Source organism: Sycon ciliatum, chromosome 4, assembly GCF_964019385.1.
Source record: "Sycon ciliatum chromosome 4, ocSycCili1.1, whole genome shotgun sequence".
In the NCBI taxonomy this organism is placed as follows: domain Eukaryota; kingdom Metazoa; phylum Porifera; class Calcarea; order Leucosolenida; family Sycettidae; genus Sycon; species Sycon ciliatum.
In genome coordinates this window covers 20,329,389-20,349,691 of record NC_088646.1, presented here as the reverse complement: position 1 = coordinate 20,349,691, position 20,303 = coordinate 20,329,389, and the positions used below count along the sequence as shown (strand labels likewise).

Below are 20,303 nucleotides of genomic sequence, written 5' to 3'. Positions count from 1 at the left end.
GATGTACAGTATAGTATTGTATAGTACTGTACAATGCATGAAGTTGATTGGTCCAACTAGAACAATGCAGTCATCTGTTTTACTCTGAAACTCGGATTGCTAAAATGTTTCATCGTGAATTGGTCCAGATTCAGAAAATGCTAAAAAAAAGTTACCTGCTGAAACTGGCCGTTCTGCAGTAAAGTGTGTAATGTTGCTATGTGGAGCATTCACTTGTCAGTGGGACTGGCTTACAGCCAGTGAACGCTCTGCGTGTACAAAAAAATCACTGTCAGTTCGTAAGAGACTCGGCTAGAGGCCGAGTTTTCCGCAGTCGTAGGAACGCCACCACCCTCAAGGATCAAGGTGCAGATGCAGCTCCTAAAGCGGTGAGTAAGAGGGGGAGTATATCAGACCCACCACCAAGACAAGTGGTCAAAGACCGAAAATCCAATTCGCTGCATCCATGCTTCCATGTACAGTACAAAGGATTGCTTATTATTGATCTACTACGGTAGGTGCTATTATCAACTTCAATTAAAAAATACTAGTACTTCTGAAACATGTGCCATGAGTGTCATGAAGTCAACAGTTGACTGTAGTACTGTATTATCTTTCACACTCAATATTGCCGGTGTTTTAAATACATACAACCAAAACTGCTCTTCCCAAATTTCGTAAAATGTAGCGATTGACTATGAAATTGAGAAAAATAATTCTATGGTTTCTCCGGGACCAAAGGGATAACATGCTCAGCGTTATTTTGTTGTCATGATTATAACGAAATAAATTATATGAAGTTTAGTTGTTGGCAAATTTGGGAATAAGACATGGATCGGGCATGTGTAAAATTACAGACCACCTAGGCTGGGTCTCTTGCATTCGCACGCATCACGCTGGGACTCGAGGTAGGGATCACAGCCCATCGCCACCACACCGGCGTACATCATGTCGGCCGTCGACTTGCACTGGGACACTTCCTTTCCACGCAACACACCGGCTTTCTTATAGCGCGTGCACGTCTTCTTCATGCACTTCTCAAAGTCCTTGTCGCACACGCCCCGGCCCGACGCCGAGCCACCGTCGCAGGTATCGTAGCAGATGTCATGCTTGTTGCAGCACTTCTCAAAGTCCGGGTACTCGCTGACGTCCACGCGAAAGAAGTCCGTGCCGCAGCCGTTGTGACGCGGCGTGTGGCCTGCCCGTTCGACCGGAGAATGGCCGTTGGGACACGAGTGCGTACACCCACTTCCTCCTGCGCCTCCCATGGCACCGCCAAACAGAGATAGCAGGCCGGATAAGTCGCCCAGGTCTTCATCTCCCTCACATACACAATACGGTGCGACCGCTAGTAGTAACAGCACCCACGTGACTAGACAGCACGTGGCCATATCAGCAATAAACCTGCAACGCATTATTATCGTATTTTGTCTTCTGTTTGAGACGAGCTGGTAGAGCTATTGCACAGTCAAGCCAGTGATCAGCGCTTCATTGGTCAGCTCCTATCCACAAATACACGTAGCTTTGGGAACAATGGGAATAGGAAAGCTACAACTAAATGTCCAACGCTCATCAGTTCGGAAACAAAAATGATAAATATTTCCTGTTGATGCCGGCTTGTACTTCCGCGCACTGCCAGGTGGGCTAGGCTACCTACAATTACTTGATCAAATAAATAATGTGTGAGTCTAAACCTCAGCTCAACAGCAATGATACTAACTAACTTCGTCGAGGGCAACCTACTTCTTTTCAAGACGAGCTGCTGAAGCACGAAAAAATGATTCTGGCCAAAATCAACACGTCAGCCTTGCAGGCTTCAGGCCCTTGTGCCGATTTGAAATAGAGATGCGCCACGCGTGTGCACTTATGACGAAGTTTAATATGTATGGCCTGGCTAGCTTGAAGAACAAAGACTTTCTTGTTGAGTGGCATCACGCGTGCACGCCGCCCACATGCATATTTTGCATGTGGGCGACGATTTGAAATTTGAAAGGTCAAGACGATCGTACGAGAGGTGACAACTGACAAGCAGTGACATTGACACGTGACGAGCACAACACAGTATTTCACAAGCCACATTTTTAAAGACACACAATGACTTTTTATAGAAAGTGTATAATAATCTCCACTGAGTCTGTATCCACTGAATCCATGCTGTGAATGATCATCATCAAGATTGTCAATTTGTCATTGATTACTATGACTCCTGATGTATGTTGTTGTATGACATGATGTGGCCATTGCAATCATTGATGACCATTCCAAAGACAAGGCAGGATAAAAAACACCGTATTTCAAGTTACTACTCCCTGGGTCTTTACAAATGTAGTACTGACTGTATCGGGAATGATCCATCTCGGTCACGCTCAAGCAGACCATGAGACGCGGCGTTGGAGACGGGGACCAGTGGAGAAGAATTCACAGATTATTCACATACAATCATTATTATTATAAAAATAATGACTGCATGCTCACTCACTGCACTGCTATGATCGTGTCCGTGAAAAGATACAATAAGACTGGTCACCATGCGGCCTGCCCGCGGCACAACCCTTCGATCAGATGGTAGATGCCTAGAACGCAGCCATGACCTGCATAGTGTGTACATGGTTGTGTACTCGGCATGAACAGGGCTCCATTCGAACCACCCCTTGCACACCGCCCAGCTGCGACAAGCATCACCGAAACAGAAGTAAGATAGAAGAGTAAGATAGAAGACTAGTAAGATAGAAGACTAGTAAGATAGAAGAGAGATCATAGTGAGATTGAGAGCCAGCCGTTGGGACTGTGGTGCAGGAGACTGGGACAGGTAATTGGAGAAATATATTAGAAGTTGCGAGCACCAACAACACAACACTTTACAAACAAAACAGCACTCGATGACGGATTATCGTTAGACACTGTGATGGATGTACTTGTACATGATTGTGCATGCAGGAGGCGTTTGTAAACGTTACAATATCATCACTGAGAAGGACATAAACTTGAGTAATGGCGACGATGCTGATGATATAAATCAGAATAGTCTCTATGAAAATTTGAAATAGAACAGTTTTTTCTCTCAAAACTCAAACAATACACACACACACACAGTCACAGATTTCACTCACAGTTTTCAAAGAGAACCGTGACAGGTGACTGAACATAAAAAAAGAGCTCGATCATCGAACGGATAGCGGAATGACCAATGGAACAGTCAAACAATCTAGACACAATCTGACAGTTGTCTGGTGCATTCAGCCAATGGCCCGGGCTACCAATGGGCTATCAGGAACACACACAGCACTGCATTAGCAAGGATGATGCTTCCTTCAGCTATCGGCGGCACGTTGAACATTGGCCCAGAGGGCAGTACGCATGTCACGATACACTGGCGCGTCCACATGTTGCTGATGTCAGAAGACAATATCGTATCGTGTTGTACTACTAATCATCTGTGTAGAAGACAGGCACTGCAGCAATAACCACTCACTCAAGCACATATGCCTACATGCTGAAGTATGTCGAAATTGAGCGTAGCTCGCATGATCATAGGTCAGCTGAGTAGCAGTGGTTGCTATGGCTATCCATGGCGCAGGTTTCCATGGTCATCAATGGCAATGGTTGCCATGGTCACCAATGACAATGGTTGCCACGGCCACCAATGATGGTGGTTGCTATGGCTATCGATAGCAGTGGTTGGTATAGTCATCAATTACCGGGCATACTCAAAACAGCTGTGGGAGCACCGGCTTTTGACGGGAGGTCAATCATCGAACTACACGAAGCCGTCGTGTGCGACATGGCACCTTGCGAGAGATCTTTCCCCAGGCCCTCTGCACTTTCTTCGGGCTTTACACCTTCTGGCGTCGTCATGGGTGTTAACGTTGTGTTTGCTGTAGGTGTTTTCAATGTATTCGCGCCAGCCAAGAGGTGTTGGCTAATGCCGTTTGTCCCTGACGGTGCGACGAGAGGGGCAGCACCAGTGGTATCTCGGTCTCCTTCCGCCGGTGTTGAAGCGGCAGGACACATCTCAGCTCCTGCGGCTCCCATCGTCGCCTTCTGCAGGTTGCCGTTACTTTGCAGGAGAAGTGCTGGAGGAACACTGGACAATGCAGACGATGTAGTACTTGCCGCAATGCCGGCCATGCCGGCTGCTGGGAACTTCAAGCTTGGGTCTCCGAAGAGACTGCCGCCGGTCGAGTTGTAGTCAGCCATAGGAAACGTTGCGTTGCGGTTCGCCAAGACAGCAATTCCACCGGATGTCTGCATAGCCGGTGAAATGAGCGTGTGAACTCCAGTGGGCTCCTCATCGTTATAGTGCGGCACCATGTCCTCCTCGTCGAAATCGTCTTCGTCGTGCGAGGAGTTTGCCGAGGCAATGCTCTTCTCGTCCGAGTCGTCGTCGTCGTCATCGCTGACCTCCTTGTCACCGGTGGGTTCTCGTGACTCTCGCTCCCGCTTCTCACCGCTCTCCTCCTCATCGCTGCCATTGTCATCTGCGCTGGTGAACTTAGTGCATTTCTTCTTCCGTCTGCAGAAAGCCGAGCAAACAGCAAATAGGGAGAGAACACACAACTACTGTAAGACATGTATATATATAACGAGGAAGTAAACATTTTAATGAATGACATTTCTTCGTTATAATAAGATCCATTGAGGTCGTACTGCTGCATATAATATGTTGTGTGTGGATATGCCGGAATACTGCAAGATCGTTCACACAATTATCTTCTCGTTAACCTCTGAATTTTGGACAATCGTTAAATTTGCGACTCGTTATAATAACACATGTCTTACAGTATGACAGTCTCTCTATACCAGCACAGATAGCTGGCCTCAAGGTCAGGAAGTCGAGGGAAAGGGGAATTCATACTTGTAGGAGCAAAGATATCGGAGGTGAGCTTGTAGAAGACCTAACTGTTATCGTTAATTAAGCCCGGCATGTGCCACCAGTATGGTAGTATGGTACAGCTAGCAGTTAGTTATAGTAATGGTCTGGTACGTGCCAATTTCCAGAGCTGGCTGAGTTTCTAAGCAGTTAACACCATTCAATGGCTGGTTGTTAACACATTTTACTAACATAGCTACACGCAGTGGACACGAGTAGATGCGTGGAAAAAAGGACAGCCCTAACTCCCATGACACCCATTGTTACGGAATCATGGCCATTCCGTTCCCCGGTACGCAGGAACACAAAGGACAAGTATTTGTGTTTTTACATTTTTATAATACTGTCATTATTGACATACAGTCAGACCTCGCATAACTGCACACATCCGTTTTCCACAAAAATATCCGGAGAGGCGAGGGAACCGGATAATCGAACACACATACTGTATGTAAGCATGGCATATGCTGTAAATCGGTAACCAACGATTTTCTTCCGGATGGTGAGGGATCCGGATAATAGAGGACCGGATAAGCAAGGTCTGACTGTACTAGAACTAAGACATGACGGAACAAAGGGGCGAACAAGAAGACTCACACATCACGCATGCTCATATCACACAAGCACGCGAGACAACAGACACTTTGGGGAATGTCATCCCACAGGGATATAACACATCGTCCCACAACACCATGTTCGGAACTTCCACGGAAAAAAAGACCTCTTTCCACCGTGCGAATCACACTGCACCATGACCGACAACAGTGAGTGGCCAGGAATCCAGCAGAAGCCGGCTTGCACACCACTAACCTGCATGGTTTGCACCATTTCTCCGTGTGGTCGAGGCCATAGCGAGCCCGACACTTCTTCAGCTGGGTAACCTCATCTAAATTGACATGCACATGATGTAGAAAAGAAGAAACATCAAGACCAGTGGGGTATTGTCAGCACAGCCGAGACTAATAAATATGAGCCGCAATCAGCGAAAACGACCCTTAGAGATTTCGTAATTTTTTCGAGAAAAAGGTCGATTTGTGACGTTCAACGATTTTTTGATCGCGCTGCAAACAGCGCGACGACTTCTTGATTTGAACTCTTTGCTTGAAGTTGAAGTAATTTATTTTGAAGTTGAAGAGGTGTCGAGTGGCGAGTCCAGTGTTCCTTGATCTTGTTGCGATGGCTGCGGACGCCAGAGCTGTTCGCAGAGCACACACGGCAGTCATTGTCTACAGCTAGCTCGAGCCTGGTGGGGAGTGGGATGCTGAAGTAGCCGCTGAAGTTCAGAATGAGGATGAAACGTTCTTTGGTTCCGACATCGATGTCGACAGCGAGGCGGATCGCAGCCGTCATCTCCTGCTGCGATGCGGCTCAAGGTGGCCTATGACTCGTCAGAGTCGGAAGATGAGGAGTCGTCACCTGAGATAAATTCTGAGTCTGGGGCTAGTGACGGCAGCGACGTCGTGTCTTCAGCTGCGGAGGAAGAAATGGAAGACGAGATTGCGGAACGACTCCACGCAGGATGAAGCTGCGAATATGTCGATCATCTCTCCGCACTCATTAGCTATTCTTTGTCATTATAGCTGCTTACTTCACTATTTCAAAAGTATTCAAGCTGCCCACCCACCTTCGAATGCTGAATATTCATTGTACACATACATTGTATACATACATTGCACCAATTTGGAGTACATCTTGTATATTGGTGTCTACACCCGTTTAGAATCGGAATATTGAACTTTTTCTTGGCTGAGGTCCTTCAGTAGATGTGGTTCAACAAATTTCTAACCAAAAAGGAATTTTGAAAATGTTGACCCTAAGGGCTGTTTTCGCTGGTTGAGGCCCATATGTTGATTACACTTGCATCGGGATGCATTGATAGTTCCGCGTCCTACATCAAAACGATAACACTGTCTTGTTGAGCTCTGGTTTAAAATGGTAAGCTTGGCAGTAAGGAGTAAAAGCAGCAAGCAGACTATGCACGTTGAAACAGTCCATATACTTGTACATCTCCAGCAGCCACAAACTATCCTTCGCATTTTGCTAATGCCCATCAGCTCTCCATGGCGTCAAACATTAGCACAGTGGTGGGGGGGGGGGGGGGGCAATTGAAATCCAACCCCAGCTCGGCGCGTTCACATTCCAAAGACTCAGCTCGGTGCGTTCACATTGCAAAGACCTAGCACGCGCTTGTAGCACTACGTAATGGAGGCCACTAAAATCGGTGCTGCACTCGGGCACGAAAACCAGGGGTTGGATTTCAGTTGCCACCACTGTAGGGGCATGTTCCATTGTACGAATCCGTGAGCCCCGGACCCGGATTCGCCAAATTCGTACATGTTCGATTGTACGAATCCGTGAGCCCCGGACCCGGATTCGCCAATTCGTACATGTTCGATTGTACGAATCCGTGAGCCCCGGACCCGGATTCGCCAAACTCGTACATGTTCGATTGTACGAATCCGGATCACGGGCGCACGGATTCGGATCCAGTCAACCCACCTCCCAGAGCCGGATTCGACGGATTCATTTGCATGGTGCCACTCATATCTACTCAAAACTCCACAGTATGCGTACACTAGGTCAAGAGTTCACCATAATGCGTACAGATACTACGAGATGAGCTGTAGCAACATGGTTGCTAAGGTTTTTGAAACGGATTATCAGCTGTACACATTCGATTGAATCCGTCTGATCGAAGTGATCTGGTCAGCGGGGATCGGGATCCAGTCTCCACAATCGAATGCAGCCTAGATCTCTTCAGATCTGTGTCTTTGTGTTGGTCGATTTCGCTGCAAGTCAGTGCAGCGGCATCCCGCACCCACCAACTTAGCACGTACCGTTCTGAAGATGGTCACCTCTTCTTGGTCGGCGTCCCTTGCGCGGGCCCATCGAGCTGTAAGCCTCCCTGGGATTGTAGTTGGGGTACATGCGCTGATGCTGCTGGCGCTCTTCTCTGGCAAGTTCGTAGTACTTGCCTTGCTCGGTTCGGGACAGGTTATGCCACTGCAAAATGGAGTCAGACAGAGAGAGAGATCAGTCACATCCAAGATCGTGCATTTCTGCCACCTGTTGGTGCTCTGGATATCGACAACCAAAAGTTCTGGAAGCTATACTTTACTATTCACCTAGCCGGCATGTAACCGGGCAACACCGCCAAGGCAAAGATGCTAGCCCACCCATCTCAAATGGAATGAGTCATCAGCTAGTAGAGACTGCAAGGTGGGACAGCATTGCCATACCTTTATCTAAGAAAGGAAATGTTGAGTCAAGAGACTATTGGAGAGGGAGACGAGTATAAACGTGAATAAAAAGGTTCAAGATGCGTGAGTGTGTACAGTTGCAATGTTTTCGGTGAACTAGCAGCGGAGGATACTACTTGCAGTGCAATGTAACTGCACTACAGCTGTCCCTGCGCCAGCGAGAGTGTCAATAATGACTTGGAAAGCAAACACTGACTGGTTGAGCCATCTCGCTCACAGCACATACAGTGAACCTTGGATCTAACCACATCGGTAGTAGCACTAGGATCCAAGCTTCACCATAGCACTCTCCACTGCTAACTACTAGTACAGCACTTTGAAAGAATGCGTCAGCAGCAGTGTACAATACAGTCAACTTGGCTTATAAGGACACTCGGCGGCGGGGCATAAGAAAAGTGTCGTTATTCACAAAGTGTCGTTATACCCGAAGTCTCATTATATGTATTACAGTTGGATGGGACTTTGCTCTGGGCATAGCAATTCTGTCGTTATTCGCGAATTGTCGCTATATCCGCAGTCGTTATTAGCGAACTTGACTCTACATGTACATGCACTGTCGGTGCCTGGTACGTGGACACATGTTAGAAGTATTTAGTCAGAGGGGTGCACTCATGGCAGTACCAACTGATAGTTGGTGGCATACATCATGATAGTCTTACCATCTTGCCCAAGATCTGGTTGATGGCAGCACTCTCTTTCAGTGAACAACTTGCAACAACTATAGGACGCTGCTCCTTCATGAACAACATGAAGGCGTTCAGCGGCTTTTTGATGTGCTGTGGCTTGCGGTATGGTGGGTCGGGCATAGCGTTGGGCCCGTGCATCATCATGCGATCGCCACCCATCATCATAGGCATATTCTGCAGAGTATAAACAACATGTGTCGCATGTACATGGCACGTGTGTGTGTGTGTGTGTGTGTGTGTGTGTGTGTGTGTGTGTGTGCGTGTGTGCGTGTGTGCGTGTGTGCGTGTGTGTGTGTGTGTGTGTGTGTGTGTGTGTGTGTGGTGTGTGTGTGTGTGTGGTGTGTGTGTGTGTGTGTGGTGTGTGTGTGTGTGTGTGTGTGCAAAACGAGGATCAGGATCAGAGTGAAGAGGAGAAGGAGGACAAGGACGAGAACAAAGATAAGGACGAGACACTCAACAGTATCTACATAGGCTGTGTACCTGTGGGTGTGACCCGAGCAGGCAACGGTCAATTCCTCCGCACGGCAACTGAATTGCAGGGGCGGGGCATAACTAAAAGTTACTGTGATAGCGTGCACTAAACCTCATCATAACGTACCGCCAGTATGCAGCATACTGTCCTGGTTTGATGATAGCCAACAAGTGCAGTGTGCCAGCAAGACCCACGTCGTGCTACTCAGTGGCCACAGACAGTAGCATACCTTGGCAGCTGTCAGCATCACAATCCCCATACTCAGTAGTAAGTACAAGGAAACCTGTCAAGGAGACCACTCAGATAAAGAGACCACCTGTCCTAGAAGACCACTGCAACCAGTACCAAGGGATGGTCTTTCCAGTCAAATGACCCTGGACAAGGAGGCTACCTGGTAACAGAGACCACACTTTGAAGGTCCCTTGAGCGGTCGTCTTAGACAAGTTTCACTGTACACACACACACACACACACACACACACACACACACACACACACACACACACACACACACACACACTTCTGTCAGCGGACTGGTCAACTCTGGTCAACTCACCGCTCGTTGCGGATACATCATGTGATGCTGTCTCATCGCCATTGCCATGTTGTGATTCGGTGGCGGCACCATTTGCTGGGAGTAGCCAGGGTGCGCATGCCGGGGCATGTAACGGTGGTGTGGTGGCGGCGGCGGTCCGTGCGGATGCGGTGGAGCGTGCGGATGCATTCCCGGGTACTGCATGCCTCTGCTCATCGTCGACGATGATTGCTGCGACGGCGGGGCTGGTGGCGCGTGTGGCAGGTCCAGGTGCCCAGGACGATGTGGGCGGCCTGCTCCAGAAGACGGTGGCAGCACTGGCTGCTGATGCCGATGCTGCATGTTGTGGCCGGCGTAGGGGCCAGATGCGCCGGCTGGTCCGCCGCCACCGTGATTCCTACGCAGACACAGAGACACCATAGCATACATGTATGTGTACACCAACATTGCATACGGGTGACTGGTTGTATCAGAAGACTTCACTGTAATGCTGAGCTGCTCAGATTGGCTGAACTGATTCCTTGTCTGTCACGGACAGTAGAACTCCCCTTATCCGGGCACGTTGGGACCAGACACTGCCCGGAACTCGGAACATACACATCGACTGGATGTAAGCGAACAATTTAATTGTATGCCAATGAACGATTTAATGGTACGCCAATCAATGATTCAGGAAAAAGAACAGCCGCCTCAGCAAACTCACCAGTCTTCCTGTGGACGATGCTTTGTGTCCACTTCGATCGCTGGTGGGGGAACTCCCGGGTGCTGGTGCTGCACAGCTGGTGGTGGCGGTGCAGGGGGCGAGTGTATCCTAGGTGCCGGGTGTCCATGGCCGCTGGTGATGGGATCCTTGTGGGATGAAGGTCCGGCGCCATAACCAGGCTGCACGCCGGCTCCTTGCATGACACTATCAGTATCCTAATGAGCAATCAACAGCCAAGTCAAATACACAACATACAGTAAAATCTGGCTTCAGCGACCAACCCACGGTGCAAGCAAAAGTGGTTGTTAAAGGGGAAGTTAAGGCAAAAATTAAAATTTCACCAGTTGTAGTCTTCGGGGTGCTGAGTCGAATGGTCGTGGTCCGAGGAAGCTGAGACGCTCCCTTCCTACTTGAATCCCAATCGAACTCGCGCACTTCCACCGAAACTGGGTGACTGCGCCCTACTAGATGGGGATTTGTATGCAAAATGTCACTAAAAGCGCCATTTCATTCTTATAAAAGTATGGATGACCGCGATTGGCCCATATGTTGTAGTCTTTTGGACGCTGAGTCGATTGGTTTTGGTCCGAAAAGGCTGCGATGCAGCGTTCCTCCTTTATTCCCAATCGAACATGGTTGAACAAGGGGTCACGTGCTCCTGCGTACACCAGTCACCTGGTCACCGTGCCTGCAGGGTACAACTTACTAGCGTGTTTGACCTTTTTTGGGTGCAGTCCTGTCACTCGAGTTGAACCTTGGTGTCAAAGTTGTACCCTGCTGGCGTGGTGACCAGGTGATTTGGGCACCCAGGAGCACGTGACCGCTTGTTCAACCCTGTTCGATTGGGAATAAAGGAGGAACGCTGCATCGCAGCCTTTTCGGACCAAAACCAGTCGACTCAGCGTCCAAAAGACTACAACATATGGGCCAATCGCGGTCATCCGTGCTTTTATAAGAACGAAATGGCGCTTTTAGTGACATTTTGCATACAAATCCCCATCTAGTAGGGCGCAGTCACCCAGTTTCGGTGGAAGTGCGCGAGTTCGATTGGGATTCAAGTAGGAAGGGAGCGTCTCAGCTTTCTCGGACCAAGACCATTCGACTCAGCACCCCGAAGACTACAACTGGTGAAATTTTAATTTTTGCCTTAACTTCCCCTTTAGCCAGGTGGTCTTTGGAACCAGGTCTGATTCATTGTGACATATCGGATTGTGTACATACAGTCATGTGCATGATTGTACTTCCATAACTGTACTCATATTGACAGGTGTGGAGCATAGAATACTTTCTCCAGCAAAGCACGTCACACTCAAGTGCATGCAGCGCATCCTGCACTGTCCCTTGTTGCAGTTTGTGTAGAATTGTCCATGCATGGAAAAACGGTCGTTAGAAGCAGGTGGTCGTTAAACACAGAGGTTGCTTACGTGACCAGGTTTTACTGTACTACTACTACTACTACTACTACTACTACTACAATGTAGTACTGAGTACTGAGTACTAGTATATCAGTGAACCAAGCACACATACCCAGATTGACAGAGACACACAGATGCTGTAGAGGGGCTAGTTTTAGCCGGTAAACTTTTTAGCGCTTTCTGAATCAGGACCACTTTGCGGTGAAATAATTCGGCGATTCAAGTTTCAGAGTAAAAAGAAGAGCTGACCAATACTGCACTGTACATGCGAAATTTCGACTGGCGTGGAAAAACTTAAAAGCGAAAACACTCCTTTCGCTAAAACATTACCGGCGCTAACATTAGCCGCTTTACAATACATGTACACAGGCAGACAAACAGATAAACATACCCCGCATTGAGAAGTAGTTGGCGATCTTAAAACGATTAAAACCGGTACTTGCTTCCGTAAAAAAAGTACTTCGAATTAGCACATCAAAAAAAGTGACTGCACCACTGCACAGAAGGACAGAAGTGATCACGACTGAGTTGACACACATAGGCACACAAACACAGTGTACTGTATATAAAGCCTGTCTGGCATAGAAGCCTGTTTTGGAAAGCAAGCCTGATTTTCAACATGGTACATCTTCACTACGGCCTTACCCGCCCTCGATCTCCACGCGGAATCAGTCGTGGACAAGCACCGATATCCTGTATTTGCCCATTGCTATGTGTTTGCATGCCGCCGCCACCGCTGCTGCTGTAGCCAGGATACGGATGGTTACCTCTCTGCTGGTCGGCACTGTAGGGCAGCTTCCCTGCTGGGCTGACACTGTTCAGTACTGTGTTGCCATTGCCTTTGCCGCTTGCCCCTAATACGGAAACCATAAACAGAACACAGAGCAGTCATTGGGCAGTCTTTTAAAAACACCACCAGCATGAGCAGCAACACATTAAATTTAGGATACGTCATAGAGTGTAACTTTTCTAAGAACTCGCAGACTCCATTGCAGCCACTGATAAGTAATTACTATTAGGGTACCTCAATTCGAACTTTCACACTTTACAAAATACGGTCTCTTCGCTGCATACGTCACTTCAAAATAAATAAATAATTGAACGCACCAAATTTTCAGGCATGGCCCATCCTCAGGGTGAAAAAACGTTCAACTACAGTCCATTCAGAAAAAGATGGACTTCTAGCTTTTGGTCATAAATAGGTCAAACGTTGAGCTTTTTTAGAATTTTTTTCTACAATCCCCTATGGAATCCTCTTCCAATTATGTTTCTGAAGTCTATTTCTCAAAAAAGCAAGCCATAGCAAGAATAGGATTTCGGCCAGGTTTTGCCCCAAGAGCACTGAATTGGGAAAACCCATCAAAATCCAGGCCGTTTGACCGTGCCTGCAACAGTGCATTGTACGGTTCGAACCCCAGTTCAGGTACCCTTTTTGGACCCTTTTTCAAATTTCAAATTTCGCAGCACTGCACTTTGTACGATAAAATCTTGAAAAATCGGTTAATACGGGAGCTCGCCGGAGCCAGGGCCCATCTTTTTGTGAATGGACTGTAATGCCAACAAAAACTGAAACGAGTAGATATGCTGTGCGGTGCTGTAGAAAGGTGATGAGAAGAGCGTGAAAAAAGGGAGCTAAAGATGTGTACGTGTGTATGTGTGGAGGGTAGCAGTAATGGTGAAAAGGTGTCGGGAGAAATGAAAGGAAAAAAATCGTGCCAAAAAGTGTGTGTATCATGACGGTCACCGTGAGTGCGGAGAGTAGCAGCAATGGTGAAAGGTGTTGGGAGAAAGAGAGGGAGGAAAGGAGAGAAGTGTAGAGCTGCATCTGTATGTGTGATTGTGTGTTAGTACAACATGGAGAAAATGATGCAAAAGTATGCAGCATATCTACTCGTTTCAGTTTTTGTTGGCATTCGTTGAACGTTTTTTTTCACCCTGAGGATGGGCCATGCCCGAAAATTTGGTGAGTTCAATTATTTATTTATTCCCGTAGCTATGCAGAAGACGTTACTTCAGTAACGTCTGGCGCTAGCCAGGGTCCACACAGCTTTAATTTGGTATTTGTTTGTTTGTTTGTTTGTTTGTTTGTTTGTTTGTGTCACGCCTGGCGCTATCCGTATCTGACGGCAAAAAAGCATAGGATGTTATAAATTTTTCAATTCTCCTTTTTTTTTCAGGCATATCCTGGGATTCGAACCCGCACTATCGCCCTACATGCATTCCCCCATACACTTCGCATTCATACCCATTCTTCCAAGTTGCTTCACGTTAATCTTGCGTTTGAAAGCCCTATTTGAATATTGCGGGCAGCTAGACGGTGTCGTATTACCCTCGATCGTACCTGTCCCGTACCTATTCCCTACCGTACCGTGCCATCAGAGATGGCTGGCCACAATGCATATTCAAATAGGGCTTTCAAATGCAAGATCACAATGTGAAACAACTTGGAAGAATTAGTATGTATGCGAAGTGTATCGGGGGCTGCATGCAGGGCGCGCGATAGTGCGGGTTCGAATCCCAGGTTTTAAAAAAAGGATTTTTTTAAAGAAAACATCCCTATGCTTTTTTTTGTCTAGGTCATCAAGGCAAAAAAGCATAGCGCAGGGCCCTGAGCTTCCAAGCTCTCTCGTTTTGAAGTGATGTATGCAGCGAAGAGACCGTATTTGGAAAGTGTGAAAGTTCGAGTTGAGGTACCCTAATAGTAATTATATACGTGTAACTTATGAGAGAAACAGGATTTTCACCGGAGTATGCCGAGGGTTCCCATACTTGGGGCTCAGAGACACACCTAGAGGCAACGGGGGCAATGACTCAGCGCTTGCAATCTCGTAAGTGTTGATCGTGTCACTGTGCGCGTGCGTGTAAGCGGAGGGGGTCAGAGAAGTAATGAATTTCACCTTACATAGCTGTACCGCTGAATATCGGAATAGCCCATCGATCCAAACAATCATGACTCTGCTATAGTCTCCTTGCTGGAAATCTCAAGAATAGTATCCAACCAGCGTACTTTCGTGGCCAAGAGATCATTCAGTATGCTTATCCTTGGACCATGGCCAGCAATCGAGGACATCTGAGAGTTGTAATTTTTGTACTCCTCCGAGGTGTGATTTTTGGCGTGCTGGGCCAAGCACATGCACAAGGAAGCCATCTGCAAAAAAACTGCAGAAAATGGTTGTTGTTTGATCCTTTGGTGTAATCTTTGTTTCTAGTCGAAGCTAGTTGCTGTTTGGAGCAGAAACGCTGAAATTGACTATTTTCTGCATGTACTCATGTACTCAGGCATGCAGTCTCACTCGTATTTTAGCTCTTTTTTCTGGAATGGATGCTGCTCTGCGCCCCTTGGTGAACATATCCTGCGCTCGTGGAGCAGCTGAAAAGGACCACTGGTATGTCTGGTTCCTGGTTTGAAAGTGGAGAGTCGACTTCTGTGCCTTGAAAAAGGAGTAGAGAGCGATAAAGGTACGTCTGTGGCTTATTTTTGAGTGCTCCTCGTACATTTTTGATCGTGATAGAAATTCTCAGACCAAAGTCAGCGCGATGATGGCCGTACAGTTTTCTTGTGGATTTTTTAGTTGTTTCATCTCGTATCTATGTCAGTATCGTGATGGTGAAGTGGAGAGGGTGATTTTCTTCCTCTAGGCTTCGTTCGGCCGACTTTGGTTCGTCCTCGTTGAAAAGTGATCCTGAAAAAAAAGTCGATTCGCAAAATTATGTTGATTTTGAATGTACGTGATGACATGCGATTGCTGGCTATGCTAGGGACGTTTTCTGATGCGTATATGCCTACTGGGCGTTGCCGGAAAGTTGGTTCGAGTGAATACCGAATACGATGTGGGACTCAGTAACCAATCAGGTCACTGTGAGCAGTCACAGCTCCCTTACTGGCCTTAGTCAATCTCATAGACTGTTGGCAGCACTCCCCGGTCCAGACACCCGATCTGATCGAAAACGCCCAACACAGTCCACAGTTCCTCGTCATAGTATGTTATCTTATCTTTATTCTACTTCACCATAGGTACAGGCAGTGCTGCCTTCTTGCTGTGGATCATGAATGATGCCACAGCTCCTGGGCCATGATGAGCAAAATCCAACGGAATCTGAGGCCACTTGCCATTTATTCTTTCTATTAGATAATGGTTTCTTTTGCTCAAGGAATACTATGGTATGTCAAGCAGGCATCGATGTCATCAGAGGGTGTAAGTAATCCTCTCGGAAGAGCTCGACAAACCTGGGCAAAGTTGTTTAGTCTCTTGAAATTTCCAGAGATTTTGCAAAGCTCTCTGGGTTTCGCTGGGGATCGAAACTAGGAGATTCCCTATGCTTGTGGGCCTGTTTGTGCAAACTAGCACAGACGACACATGTTTCATTTCACCAGTATACACGACCAGAAAGAAGTATAAAAGCTCAAAAAGCATCACCACCCATCAACGTCACCGCCCTTTTGATGCACTCTGCTCCAGTCTCTACGGGAGGGTAGTGCATGAAATGGTCAGTGACCATTCAAGATCCATTCCTTCATTGTACAGTACTTCAAGGAGTGGTGTACTGCGCACACAAGTGGATCTACAAGAAAGGACTATACTGTCTACACTCACCAGATACACATCAACTACCTCCATAATTATACGTGCATGATGCGTATTGCATAAACCGTGCCATCACCTCCTGCACTATCTCCACCACTACAAGCTATACAGTAGAGTTTGTTTCTCCTGCAACTCCCTCTCTGTCTCTCTCCTGCCATCCTGGTCCGCTGAGGGCACTGGGCAGCTCTTAACGTCTCTAGTTTAGACTTTAGAGTTTAGTGGCATGCAATTTTGATTATACATGTATTTATAATACAGGCAATGCAGATGGTGCAGCTTGCGCGTTGGTGCGCACTGGGCTGCCGACACGTCGACGAGTGTGACCCTGCACTGACTGTAGTAACGACGGGGGTCCACGTTGAACACTTATGTACAGTATCATGCTTCAGGAAGAGGTAAAAATGTGTAACTTCATCGACACCGGGACGAGAAACACTCATTTCGACCCCGACGACTGGCGAAAGATGACCAAAAACAGTGAACAGCGGACGGGCAAGAATGAGCAACATATCACCAGCGCAGAAACCGAACACAACTGCACATTGTCAATATGGCAAAGCCACTGCATGAGAGGTGCATCCCCGTCCTATAAATAATAATATAATGCCCTACTGCTGCCGCTGCTGCCGCTGTCTTGGCTAGGCAGTTCTACGGCGAGAACACGACCGTATCGACACCAAGCGCACCGCCGCAAAGGGCTCCACCGTCAAGCGATTCAAGCCACAACCCAGTGGCAGTACACGAGGCGCAGGTGCAAAGCGTCAAATTAATAAGCGCAGGAGCAACCGAGCTTCTTATACCTGCAGAGCATCGCTGCTTCACGGCACTTCCGCGACATAGCTAGGGATCGCAAGAGGTGTTTTGCTAGATCCGAGCTGCCACAAATGTTCCCAGAGCTCGAGCGCCTAGAAAAGTAGTGCTGGGTTTGTTTCTGTGCCTCTGGGGCGCAGCTAGTTCTCAGTCTTGTACATAATCGACGCCTGAAAGGATGCTGTAAGCTGTGAACCTCATGTACACTAGGTCGCGATCCACCCTCTGTTTTCCCGCGTGTCGAGAAGAAGCAGGCGTTAGGCGCTAGGCATGCCTCGGCAAATGAACACGATTACGGCAGAGAATGACTTACCCGCGATGGCATTGTTGCTGTACGATGATGAATACGTGCGAAACTCATGGTCGGCACTGCCGTCTGAAAACGCATCGCATCCGTCCTCTCCTTCTTGGTCCTCTGGGCCATCAATTTCCTCATGAGAGAACTGGCGGATCTCGTCTGAAGTCGGCTTCCGCTCCATCATCCTCATACTCATAGCGAGAAGACCAAAATGACGATTATTTTTCTTGCCTTGCTCCCACTTTGACTAGTCCCAGCCAGCCTACACTAGAGTAGAGACTACACTTCTAAGTTCTACAGTCCCATGGATGGATGAAACACTACTGGCGGCAGAGCACAGCGCCTGTGATCGTGAACTGGGCACGACAAAAGCTGTGTGCGCAGTATGGTCTATGGACGCAGTCACAGACGATAGTCGATACAGGACAGCTCGGTAGCTCTACTCTACTTCTCTACGACTCTAGCACGCACTGGTGCGTTACGTAGCGTACAAACAAGCTGATTTCGTGATCGTAGCGCCACACCTGTGGCTGTGACCTGGCACGAAAACTCTCTATTCGCTACACATTTGTCCAGGGTGACGATGGTTTACATAGCGATCTAATTATTTGCTGAGTGCAGGCTGCTAGATCTACTGGAGTTTTGACTAGCTCAGCATCTGACTTTTACTCGGACTGTGTGTTCATCGACGTCCTTACTTTACTTCATTTGACATTGTGTTAGTTCTACTTCTAGCATAACAAGATCACCGAGTCTTGGTGTCAGTAGATCTACCCTCCGCATAACTAAGTGTTACTTCCCGCTCCCAGCTCCCGATGGTCGATCTACTACACGCAAACACGTACGAAAAGCAGTATTATTAGTGAAGGCTTGTTTACGTATAATGATTGTGTTCTTATGCACGCGTGGAGTGGTGGCTCGGAGTCTGACTGCCTCATTGACATTCTTGTCAAAACCAGAACAGAAAAAGAAGAAGTTTAGTTAGTCGTACACATACACTAGACAGTTCATTTCCAGCAGGGTAGACTACAGGACTACAGCTAACTCATACTATTACTGGTACTAGTCATAGTATTTTGAGCTTGCGTCCAGCTAGAATACTACGTGTACTAAGCAGAACCGTGAGGAGCGAGCCACCGGTGCACCTGGTGTTAGCATCGTGACTACTACTACTACTAGTACTACGTAGAACTAGAACAGTAGAAGTCAACGCTCCTACCATGCGTAGGTCTATCCGCATACATGTAGATCTACCATGTGTCTACGATCTAAAGACGTCGAGGTGATACGATCATTCACAGACTGTCAGTCCGGGCACGACGGACCAGGACATCAGCAGCTATCTACAGCAGCATGCACCCCAGACCCAGCCAGGACTCCAGAGAATACTGTACTAGTATTACTACTTGAAAGTTGAAGTCACTCGGATGCCGAGTGACATGGCACTACTGCCACTACTGGCACTGCTACTAGTGCCAGTAGTACATGTACTGGCATTAGTCCCCCCCCCCCCACACTTGTCTTTGTTGACACTGCATTGGCATTGGTGTTTACGAAGAAAAAACGTAACGTTTAGTTAGATTATGATGCAGACAGTGACACAGTCATCATTGCAATATTGAATAAACCATGAAAACAGTTGTCTTTCTCCTTCTACTGCATGCAGTGCAGTGCAGGCTGGTGGTGTAATGACTATGTAGTACCTGCATCAAGAGTATAATAATTATAACCCCCTTGTAGTATGTCTTGTACATGTACGTGCACTATTGAGTATTGGCGGAATGAATAAAAAGCGCCTGCTGACCACATACGTGTTGTGCATGATGTCGCACGTACATGTACATGACGCACGTAGACGTCTACACGTGTACTGACATGATTGATTGATGTACTACGTACTGTCTGTAGCTCTCGTGAACATGGTGAACTAGAACTAGATCGAAGGGCTAGGGCACTGCTAAGGCCAGTACTGCAGTAGGGCTAGGGTAGGGGCGAGTGTTGCACTCCCGTTTGCAGTTGGCAAAACCTGGCTGGGACCCGGATAGGAGCCGTGAATGACCATGATGACGACTCCCTGGTTGGCACATCTACTGAGCACTAAACTAAACTTATCTAAAGAACTAGTGATCATGATGCATGTCCTTCACGAGCTCTTGACTTGAGCGACTCAAATCAGGCATGCATGACCGGTAGCCAGCCTTTGTAGGCACTGCATTGAATGATTATAACACTACTCACTACTAGTAGATCTACTAGTAGTAGTAGTACTACACTGGCAAAGACTTTTATCGACTGGGCATGGGCTGCAGCTGACCTGCTCCGTACTCCGCTACTCGTGAGCATAATCGTGTTGGCTGACATGCGCACTTCACTGGCCCAGGTGCTACACAAACAATCACGGCTGACGGAGCATAGTGAAAGCGTCGGCGGCCACTTCAAAGGAACCACGAACTCTGTAACCTTGGAGACACAAAGGCGCCGCCACCGCAGTCAGGTGGAGCGTGTCAAAGCGTGATTGGGGCACCTTCCTATTTCAATACTATAATCACTGACGTCCATGACACAGTCTGTGTACCATGGTTATGTTTTACAGTTTACGATTCAGCATGCGCGTACTCAGGCCAGTACACATGGTGGATATGCCATTATGGTACATGTACATGTCAGTGTGCGATCTGACCACCCTTACT

General features: G+C 47.6%; 2 protein-coding genes across 2 annotated transcripts; both read right to left on the bottom strand.

Annotated features, from left to right (window-relative positions):
- Positions 1-830: 830 nt before the first annotated feature.
- On the bottom strand, positions 831-1,370 carry LOC135813451 (group XIIA secretory phospholipase A2-like). Its single transcript, XM_065326545.1, has one exon. The coding sequence runs from the start codon at positions 1,368-1,370 to the stop codon at positions 831-833; it is 540 nt and encodes a 179-aa protein (XP_065182617.1).
- Positions 1,371-2,657: 1,287 nt separating this feature from the next.
- LOC135814921 (chromodomain-helicase-DNA-binding protein 7-like) lies at positions 2,658-18,424 on the bottom strand. The gene is made up of 8 exons (XM_065328121.1): positions 17,629-18,424; positions 12,565-12,773; positions 10,505-10,719; positions 9,823-10,198; positions 8,769-8,969; positions 7,687-7,852; positions 5,660-5,735; positions 2,658-4,492 (listed from the first exon to the last, which is right to left on the bottom strand). Exons 1-8 carry the CDS (start codon positions 17,807-17,809, stop codon positions 3,670-3,672), a joined length of 2,247 nt encoding a protein of 748 aa, XP_065184193.1. The 5' UTR covers positions 17,810-18,424; the 3' UTR covers positions 2,658-3,669.
- Positions 18,425-20,303: the final 1,879 nt, after the last annotated feature.

Bases quoted from the DNA above. Each gene is read 5' to 3' on its own strand.
- LOC135814921 (XM_065328121.1), bottom strand. From the start codon at position 17,809: ATGAGTATGAGGATGATGGAGCGGAAGCCGACTTCAGACGAGATCCGC. The intron at 10,720-12,564 runs GTAAGGCCGTAG...ATTGCTCATTAG, and splicing joins CGCGTGGAGATCGAGGGCGG to GATACTGATAGTGTCATGCA. The intron at 8,970-9,822 runs GTGAGTTGACCA...TATACTCTGCAG, and splicing joins TGATGTATCCGCAACGAGCG to AATATGCCTATGATGATGGG.
- LOC135813451 (XM_065326545.1), bottom strand. From the start codon at position 1,370: ATGGCCACGTGCTGTCTAGTCACGTGGGTGCTGTTACTACTAGCGGTC.